The sequence below is a fragment of the Hipposideros armiger genome, unplaced genomic scaffold (assembly GCF_001890085.2).
Source record: "Hipposideros armiger isolate ML-2016 unplaced genomic scaffold, ASM189008v1 scaffold_205, whole genome shotgun sequence".
In the NCBI taxonomy this organism is placed as follows: domain Eukaryota; kingdom Metazoa; phylum Chordata; class Mammalia; order Chiroptera; family Hipposideridae; genus Hipposideros; species Hipposideros armiger.
The window spans coordinates 2,272,286-2,282,873 of record NW_017731555.1 but is presented as its reverse complement, the minus strand read 5'-3'; the positions used below and the strand labels follow the sequence as shown (position 1 = coordinate 2,282,873).

At 38.0% G+C, this 10,588-nt stretch overlaps 1 protein-coding gene across 1 annotated transcript in view; it reads left to right on the top strand.

Moving 5' to 3' along the window:
- Positions 1–10,588, top strand: part of LOC109388741 (mitogen-activated protein kinase kinase kinase MLT-like) — a 127,320-nt gene that overhangs the window by 95,334 nt on the left and 21,398 nt on the right. Inside the window, exons 6-8 of the mRNA XM_019653724.1 lie at positions 2,430–2,458; positions 2,579–2,716; positions 9,403–9,489. Of these exons, the coding sequence (XP_019509269.1) occupies positions 2,430–2,458; positions 2,579–2,716; positions 9,403–9,489 (254 nt within the window). The remainder of the gene's footprint in view (positions 1–2,429; positions 2,459–2,578; positions 2,717–9,402; positions 9,490–10,588) is intronic.

Genomic DNA, 10,588 nt, shown 5'->3' with positions numbered 1-10,588 from the left:
AGCTGCCCTTGCTCATACTCCAAGAGTGCCAGGTTTGTGGGGGTGGAGAAAGGAAAATTGTTGGCCACTGTCACTCATCTGTAGTCCAGGTTGGATCGCCAGCTTGACCTTGCCAGTTGGCTTTGGCTGATTGTTCTGTCCTTTTTGTAGGTCATCACTTATCCATTGCCTCTTGTTAGACATAAGCCTCCTGGAGCTAAATGCTTGATATATATAGTTGGCTAACAGGAAGTCATTAGAAAATCATCGAGAATCTAGTAGGAAGTTATCAGAGTTTTATGACTTTGTAAATTTTTAGCTCATGCTCAAAATTTCAGTCTAAACAAGTTATTTGACTTCTGTGCTTTTAATCGGCTTTATCAGTATACCCTAAATATCTCTCTAGTGGAGAAGGATTAAATTATGGGTTTATTCATGCTGTCATTATGAAAACTAAACAGTGAAGACTGTCCCCATTTTAAAAAATTATTATTTGTGTAATTACTTATGGGAAAACACATAGACATTGAAACACTATAGACCTAAATTTTAGCGATTTTTTTCTAGGAGCAGGAAGAATAAGACTCTTTTATTTTCCATGTTATATGTTATTATAATCTTAGATTTTTTTAAATGAGCACTTGTTAATCTTATAAGGAGAAAAAAAAGTAGCAGAGGTATTTTTAAATAACTGAATATAGTATTAACAGTATTTATATTTTTATATGAAAAAATCTAGAGCTTGTACATAGTATCACATTTACCCTCAGGTTATTTTAAATGTATATTAGATCATGCAAAGATTATCTTCCCCACTTATCAAAGTCATTAGTAAAAAGTATTGATCACCTACCATGTTCAAGGCGGTGTGTGGCTTACAAAAGAAATGCCAGAAGCAGTTCTTTGTCCTCCTCTCCTCTTAAGCTCTTAGTCTCCCTCTCCCATAAAAGCCCCATCTACGTATTAACACTCCCCAACAGATCTCAACTTCAAAACTGTGTTTATTGAACATGGATGGCCACATAGATATTGTGTGTCCAAATTGATCTTTTCATCTTCTCTCAACCCCCTGAAAAATTATTCCTATATCCTCTTTCTCAAGGAGTGGCAATACCAGTCGCCTACACCAGAAATTAGATAAAAAGGAACTACAGGTTGATTCCAGAGCTCCTGTTCTAACCATGATGCCGTATTGCCTCCTTATTTGATTTCATCCTTGAGTTCTCCTTCTCCCCCATCTCCAGTTATTCAAGCGCAGTTGATTCAGCCTCCTGAGTATTTCTTGACTTGGCCCAGTTCTCTCCTGCCCTTTGCTGCTGCCTTACCAGAGGCCGCCTCATCTCTCTTGGACTACACCAACTGGCGCGCACAGTGGTCTCCTTCCTCCAGTTCTGTTCTTCTCTAATGTACTCTCCCCTTGCACGTGTGTCCATGCATTTCTTCCCTAAAAATCATTCACCGGCGTTCCATTTCTCACAGAGGCTCTCCTGGGCCTGGCCCCTCTCTTCCAAAATTGCATGCCTTTTCCTCTGCCGACCTTTTCCCAAGGCTCTTTCTTCTGCCTAGAAAACTTTCTCTCCCCCAGCTCTCCAATTTCTGGTTCTTCCAGCTTGTTCTTTGGGTCTTAACCTGAGCATCATTCCTTCCAGGAAACTTCTTCTGACCTCCTTAGACTTAGCTATCCCTGCTTTTTAGTTCCATGGCAGCCTCCATGGCTGCCATCGTGGAATTGAGCCCACTTCATTAGAGATGTGTGTTTTATTGTCTTGCCCATTAGACTGTAAATGCCGTGAGAGCAGAAACAATGCCATTCTTCCCCCCTTCTCTTCCAGAACATAGAATGTAGGACATGGCCTCACCCATAGTAGGTGCTCAGCAAATATCTGTTAAATAAATGAGTGTGTGACTAAATGAGTGAATGCATATTGTCCCTGCCTTCAAAAACATTACTCTTCAGCTGGGAGGGAAAACCGTACATACCGTGAAATAATAATGCTAATGACATCCTCAATATCGTGTTAGCAGTCCAGTGGCAGAACCCAGGTAAAAATTTGGTTCTCCTGACTAGTACTAATCTATGCTTTTTTTACTGGATAGTGGTGCTGCATTTCTTTTTTTTTTTTTGGTTTTTAGTTTCAGGTGTACAAAGCAACATAATAGACATTTACACCCTTCACAAAGTGATAACCCTTCCCACCCCCCAAGCTGCTACTCCTCTGACATCTTATATAGCTGTTTGAAAGCCTTGTTAATCAGCACCTCATGGAATTAGTTTCTTTTGGTTTTGTTTTAATGTCAACTCCTTTTTTCAAAATCTTCAATGCAGTAACTGCTTTGATTTTACCTTTCATAATGCTATATGAAAAATAGAAATAGAAGTTTATGATTTTTTTCAGTATAACTCAAATTAATGATTGTCATAATTTATTTGGTTTTTTGTTTTTTTTTAGTTGTTATAACTATGGATGGCGTATTGAAGGTAGGACTATTTGTTTTGATTTTTAAAAAAAAAATCTGTTAATTTCAGATGTAGGTTTTTGTGACTGTATTTTTTATTAGTCAATAAGTAGAAACTTGATACTTGTTTCTCTTTTTTCAGATCTGCGATTTTGGTGCCTCTCGGTTCCATAACCACACAACACACATGTCCTTGGTTGGAACTTTCCCCTGGATGGCTCCAGAAGTTATCCAGAGCCTCCCTGTGTCTGAAACTTGTGACACATATTCCTATGGTGTGGTGAGTTCATTTCTCATTTTGGGTTGCTAGAGGAAATGCAGCAGGCAAACAACCTGCAGAAGTGGGACGCTGCGCTCTGGAGGAATGCCTGGAGCAGCGACAGCGGAGAGAACACGCTGTGATGACTAGACTGCTTACATTGATCACTTTAGTGCATCTGAGTTCTTTTGTCCTCTGTGAGAAGAAACAAATGCTGCTTCTAGGAAGCAAATTAGATGGGACCTGAACTAGTGGTGGGCCCGATGCACCCCTGTGAAGAGTGCTTTCCTGGGAAGACAGATGATTGTCGAATATCTCTGTAAATCAGTAGAAATGTGGAGCATTTGGAATAGGACTTCACTGTAATGAGCTGCTCACAAACCACCAACAGATCTGCCAAATGAGCCAGTTAACAGGAAATTTTTGAGTGTCAACTTTGAAACTGGATTACTGAGTTTCTGGAAAGGACAGAAGAAAGTGTGCTTAGCCCTTAGCACGTGGCCTTTAGCAGTAGTGGCTATCTGAAACGTGAATCTAAAATATCATTTAAGAATAACAACAGAGCAACATAGTTATAGGAATAGAATAATGGGGGTGGTGCTCGAGGACTAGAGACCACAGGAATGAATCTGGTAAGGAGCAGAAACTTCTGGAATTTGGAGATGGATCATTCTTGCAGAATAACTTATATCTGAATTAGCAGAGAGAAGGAAGGGGAAGGGGGGCATAGGAGAAGTAGTGAGGTGGGGGGGAAGATGGACAGGACGGTCGTTTGATGGTAGAAGGAACTCATTTGTTGCCCGTTTTTGAGGGTAAATTTTTCTCAAAATGATATCTATCCTTTAAAAAGACCAAAATAGTATTTGGAACGCCCTGTATTCACTTCTCATCTTCGAATCAGACTGCCTTCTCTATTTAAATTATTACTTCTTAAAAGGATATTTTCATAATGCAAAAAGAAGCGGACTAATTTTGGCCCAAATCAACATGTCCCTTCTTCCTGAACTTCTGTATTTTCAACTGAGTGTGACTCCTGATGGCACAAGAGGCAACCGACATTGTCAAACCCATTCCTTGTACTTTAGAGTTCTTCAGTCTCTAGGTATTTATGGCTGCTTCATTACATAAGTTTTAGGCTTGTTCCAGTTGGCTAGCTTTTTCTAAATCATCATGCATCTTATGTATCCAAATTAATATAATAGAGATCAGTTTTGTTGGCTATTGGAAAAACTTATTTCAAGGATGAAATATTGGGTTGTCAGAAAAGTCATGACACATTTTTGCAACGAAAACCAGAAAAAATACATCATGACTTTTCTGACAACCCAATATATGTTTTGGGCAAAAAGCTTGAATTTTAAAGGTCAGAAGACAACAGGAGCATTAGGCTAAATATCTAATTTCTCTTAATTCTTTGTGTTTCTAAGAATGAAGACTATAGATAGTGTTCAAATAATTCTCATTGAAAGAAGGAGGTAAAAAACATAATTTCCTAAAGAGACTAGATTCTAAAACTGGTCCACTACGTCAAAAGTTACTACATTCTAACCATCCTTCAAATCATCTGCTTAGGGAGCCTGAAAAAGGGGGAATTTGCAAGTTAAGATTTTTTGATATTATTTCCTCTTATGAAATTATGTTCCTTCATTTTTAAGCAAAAATCTATTTACTGTGTCAGGCACTGTGAGAGACATCAACTTAAGGTCCTTTAAATTTGACTTTGCCTGCTCGTTGGGACCAGTGTTTCTTTTTATCCTGTGGAACAGGAGCCAGCAAATTTTGTCTACAAAGGTCCAGATAGTAAATATTTTAGACTTTGAGGGCCACTGATAGTCTCTATTGCATTTTTTTTCCCAACCCTTTAAAAATGCTAAAACCACTTTGCATCCTGCAGTAGGCCATGGTTTGCAGACTCCTCTGTGGCACAGCAGGAATTAGAAGATAAGCAGCGTGGCTGAGAATCAACAGTGATTCAACAGGAGACCACAGTTCTCACTCCTCTCACTTGCATGTGTATATAAATATATATAAACATATTTAGATGGTTATGTTTTTAAATTAGTTTGCATATGTATATGAATTAGAAGACTTTTGAGGTTCATTTTAGCACTCTACAAATTCTCGTACAGCACTTTTACTTTTCAAATTCTCCCCGAGGCTTGGAACTTCCCGATCTCAGACACAACTATGAATTATGTAGAGTGAACTTTTAGTTTCAATATTATTTCATTTATGAAAACAAACTTCACACTGCTGTCTTCTAAAACGTTACAGTTGCCAGGGCCTTCAGTGTGAAATGCACCTACCTGCTTTTCCTTAGCTGAAGTAGAATCTCAATTCCAGTAACCAAGCACGAATTCCTTTTCACATGTCAACCATAAAAGATATTACAATTTGATTTCTGTCTGTGGAGCTTAGGATGTTTTTCCTATATCTTTTAAAAATCCTTTTCACTCATCTCATATTGACCCCCTCATGTGAAACATAGTTCAAATCAACCTTTCCGAAGCTGCAAATATTCTGTTTATTTTGTTAAACTTGCCTTCACATGACTGTGCACTGCTTTTCAGTAGATGGGCCTGAACATTTTTCTTTGCGAAATAGGTTTTCTAATTGTTTACTGACCCTACCTTTGTTTTGTTCTGAGGGATTTAACAAATGCATAATAAATCATCCTGTCAAGTAATTTAACTCACTCCAGCAAACTTTACAGCTGGTCACACTGAACATTTCCAGGGTCGCTTTATATTTTCATACCAGACGTCACTGTCCAAAACCCACTTGCCCCAGTCACGTGCTTTGGAATATCAATTGTACGTTCATGTTAGAGTTTTCTTTTAACTGATGAAAACAAAAACACCTTTTCAGTGAATGTTTTAAAACAGCTTCTACTATTTGCTATATTGGAAAGAGAGGTTTACTTAGAATGCTACTTACCCTCACTGCATAGCTGTATCAGCAGAATTCCATTCAGAAAAGTACACATACGTTAATTTAATTATAAATGAGAATTCAGGGTTTTATTTAAATTCTGACCCCTTCCCATTCTGTTCTAGATAAACACCATCAGTGAAAGAAAAAGTAAAAACCATACTTTTCACAAACTTTTTGTTTAAACAATCACAATTTTTTTTAAAAAATGAAAGTATTGCATGTTCAAAGTGGGTATTATCTAAAAGAGCAGGAGAGAACAGTTGTTAGGGGCCGTGTTAGTTTTAGAAGTTTATAGTCCATAAACTTTGAAAATGACACCTAGCTAGGAAAGTAATGTGATTATTTAGAGTTTTTGATGTCCTTTCAAAAATAGGTGAGTAGTCAGGATTCGTTTGTCATTAGGAGCATAAATATCTTTGAGCATATCTCTTTGCATAAATCACCCCATAGTTTATTAAAACTCTATTCTGTTCATCAAGCCCCCACACACATTGCGGTCACATACCGATGAAGGACACCATTAAAAACGTTGTTTTTTGAAACGCACCTCAAAAACCCAATATATTTTTTCTTTTTATTTTTTTATTTTTTTTCAGACTTGCTCTAAGAATTTACCCCCTAATATTATCAAAGTCCTGAGCCCTCCCCAGCTTGCTAATCCTATGTTGCTTCTTAACACATGGCAAGACTAAACCACCCTTATACAGCCTTAAAATAAATGTGCTGCAAAGAAATGGATCTTAAAGTTCTTCCTCTTAAGGTGGTACACCATGCTAGGCAGACAATTTTTTTCTCTCTGTTTTATAAGACAAGAGGGTTTTTTTCTTCCCCCTTATGGTGACTTCTCTTGAAGGACCAAAGCGAGGAGTGTTTAGTATGTTATCCACAAAAGAAAAAAAAAGATTTGGAAGCAAAAATCATTGAAAGAATAAGCCTTCTGTGAACACAAGGCCTAGCCACTCTTTAAAAACAAAGCTATCCTAATGACAATGCAGGAAGGATTACCGGCTTAGAAGCGCCTCAGCCAAAGCCAGGTTTGCACATAGAGTTGAGAGAACATCACTGCCTCACTTGTCTGGGAGCCATGTTCCAGAACAGGCCCCGCTCAGGTAATGGCTTTGCATTGTTTGTGAAAGAAAAGGCAGGAAAAGTACAGAACCTTGTCCAAGGACGTTTCTTTTCTGTAAACTGAAAAACAGAACATTTCCTTGGGAGCAGTTTAAACGTAAGGACATCGCTATATAAAATGAGTTGGAAAATATTTTTCAGGTTGAAAAATCACAGTGTTTCACCCGCATCCCCATAACTTGGTATTTTCAGGCACCGTTGAATTTATTTTTAGATCTCCCAAGGATTTCAACAAAGTTACATTTTTGTGCCAAATGTCATTGTGTTTAGAAAAAGCTGGTGTCCTACCTCATACCACCTACTTGTTTGATACATTCTTTAACCTCGTGAATCAATAATAGGAAATCATGAGCTGTGCTGATACTGGGATTAAACTAAAGGCCTCATTTGGGCTTCAGAACCCAGCAGCTAGTGACGCCGTCCCTGGCCGTTTTACATCCATCAAGCGGCTCCCTCGGCTGCAGTAGCTCTTTAGAGACACAGAGAGGGAGTAAAATGAAACCGTCTTATTTTTCCAGAGTTAGAACTCTTAGAGAAATATAACTAGGACCTTATTCGATTTTGGTCCTTTTCCAACTGAAATTTTTGGAATAAAGAACGATATAAATCTTTCTCTGGTGTTATTCCCCGAGCTCTTGGTTTTGTACTTCACCTCACAAAAAACCCGGTCAGTCTTAGTGTGTGGGCATGCGCAATCATTGGGCATGGGAGCCAAACTCTGAAAGGAGGGGCGCAAGGCTGCTGCTCTGACCGTGTGGGAGTCGGGTGCATTTGATTTACTTGGGCTGATTCGCGATTCCCATTCTCCTTAGGAATGCCAAATCCATTAATTTGCTTGCTCTTCATATCCCTTCCCCTCCCCAGCCCCAACACCAGGGGAGTGGTAATTACAACAAATTGAAGGGCTTCATTTCCCGCTCAGCCCTTTCACTGCCCCCTTCCCCCCCCTTCCCTGTGCAGGCGATGTGTCAGGTGTGATTGCATACCTGTACTCATTCTGCCTTGACCCATGGTGTGCGCTAGAATCGTCCCCTTCTGGGACGCCCCTTACCTTCTCCTGATCACTTCTGTGACTCAAAAAGAATTATTCAGTAGCTCTTGGAAAGAAGTATCTTACACACTTGATTAAAAGCCCAAAGAGGCTTCGGTGGATTTTTTTTTTTCTCCTGCTTGAACAGCATCTGCCAATTTCCCTGATTTTCCTGCTAATTATCTTCATATTAACCAGAATTCACTTAACATGTCACGGCTCAAAAAAGACTGAGCACCGACCCAGGAAATAGTGGATATAGAGTCAAAGGTTTATAGGATTTGTTTGAATAGAGTATATGTTCTCAGTTGGCATTCTTATTTAGAATTGGTTTTTTGTTTTTGTTTTTAGAACAAGAGAAATCTAAATCAAAACTGTTGATATCATTGCTTCAGCCATGGCTCCATACCTAAAATGTGGCATGTCACATTCTCTTTCATACTTCAGCTTTTCCTTCTCTAGACTTACATGGGGTTAAGAGCTTGACCTTCAGGGTGAGACAGCAAGCTCATATTCTAGCTCTGCCACTTGATAACTGAGTGCCTTTGTTTAACTTGCTTAAGCCTTAGTTTCCTCATCAATGAAATAAGGGTAATATCTACCCAATGGGATTGATATTAATCATGATAACATATGTAAAGGGTTTAACAGAGTACCTGAAACATAATAAATGATTGTGGTTGTTATGATTATTGATAAAATCATAATTGTTTTTGCACTTCACAAAGTATTGGTAGACTCAAATTTATATTGGTAGACTCAAATAAATAGAGAAAGTGAGTGTAAAAATTACCACGTATTTAAAAAGAAACCAAAGTCATTGGCTGTTTTCATCCTTCCCAGAATCAGTTTGCTTTCTTTGGACACTCAGGTGCAGACTTAATAATTATACTGACCTCAAGGGTTGCAGAGAGATGTGCATATACATAAATATTCTCTCTCTCTCACACACACACACACATACACACACACTCACTCACAAAACTCAGTCTTATATATGTATGTAAAGTGTTTACTAAATCTTAGAATATAATATAATAAATTATTTTATATATAGGTGGATGAAAATTAATCTCCTAGACTGACTCATTTTGAGAGATTTCTCTAAAACACAAAATCTAAATGTAATTTTGCAAGTACCTACGATGTGGGATAAGTGATTTAGATTTTAGGGCTTGGTGTTTTTTTTTAATGTGAGACCATTATTAAACTTTTAAAAATATGGTTGAATTCCCTGTTATTATAGAGAAACTTATCAGAGATAGAAGGCGGAAAGAGTTTTGACTAATAAAATATAAAATATAACTTATGGGAATACGTAAGAATTCTAATAACTTACAAGATATAGTAAAATCACTTAGGCGCATTGGTTTCATAAAATTTTAAGCCTGGCTCTAGATGGTCTAATTTCTAAACCAGAATTTTTTTATTTAAAAAAATATATATAATATATGGAAGGAGTCCTATGCATGAATATATACGGTTTGCTCAAGTTTCTACAGATGGGGTTGGTTGTGTCTGGTAATTGGATACAGTTTAATGTTGGATCAAGTTTCAGTAATATGCCAAAAATATAAAGTACAAGAATAAAAATTCCATTTTCTTTTTGTTCCAGGTTCTCTGGGAGATGCTAACAAGGGAGGTCCCCTTTAAAGGTTTGGAAGGATTACAAGTAGCTTGGCTTGTAGTGGAAAAAAACGAGGTAAGACTACGATTCTCCATTCAGGTACATAGATCAGAAAACAGTATTGGGGTTTTGCAAAAGACTTTTTCATCTTCTTCAAATTGAAAGTAAGTTCACGCTTATGGAAAGATTAGCAGTAGGAGCTAACACAAAGGGTCAAAGTGATGTTATTCCTCATGAATGGACCCTTTACATCTAATTGTTGCAGCTTCACGTCGTGATGCTGTAGATCAAAAATCGTACAAGTACTGTACTAGTTTCTCAGTCTCAATTGTAAAACCTAGGGGTTTGTTCTTAGTGATGAAAGAAGCCATTGCGTCCAAGGTAGGGGAACAGTTTAACTCCATCTCCTGCGTTTAGGACATCTTTTTTACTGGCCGGGAGTTGATATATCTGTAAGAGACCTTCAGCTACTTCAACTTACCTCTCCCAGCAGGAGTCACTAGAGTACAAGAAACTGTCGCTTAGATGAGAATTTCAAAAATAAAAGAAGAAAAAATAGTTTCAAAAAAGGGAAAAATTACAGTTTTGCCACCTACGTTGAACACTACATTGAAGATGAGCTCCTCACTGGAATTGGCGAGGCAGTGGCATAACTGTTCGCTTCTTCATGCAGAGCCTTTCCATTTCAAAAGAACTTCAGTGGCGTAAACACCGTTTGTGCTGTGTCCCCAGCTTCGCTTTTCTTCTTCCCACAAATTGAGGCTTTCAGTTAGTTGGACCTATGAGCCTACATCAGAGAACATGGTACATTCATATCAAAGGGAGCAACTACATTTTGAAAGGTTTAAAATTGTGACTGAAACGCACAGCCATGGAAATTTTCAGCATAAGGATGAAGCATCCAATATCAAGGTATTATGAGAACTTAGCTCATGTAATGGAAGCATGCAGTTGTCTTTGCAATGCAAAACAACTTTATTTCACAAAACTTCTTCATTTCCAAACCTTGTCTGTGCCCTCCACAAAGGGTAAGAGTGCAACCTGAGGATAAAATAATTTGTAAAAGGTGAATATATAGAAAGAGTTCTTTTTGAATGCTCTAAAAGAATTAGATCTGCTCCCCATGTGAGTGCTGGAACAAACTAGATTTAAATAAAAAAGCTGCTATTGGCTA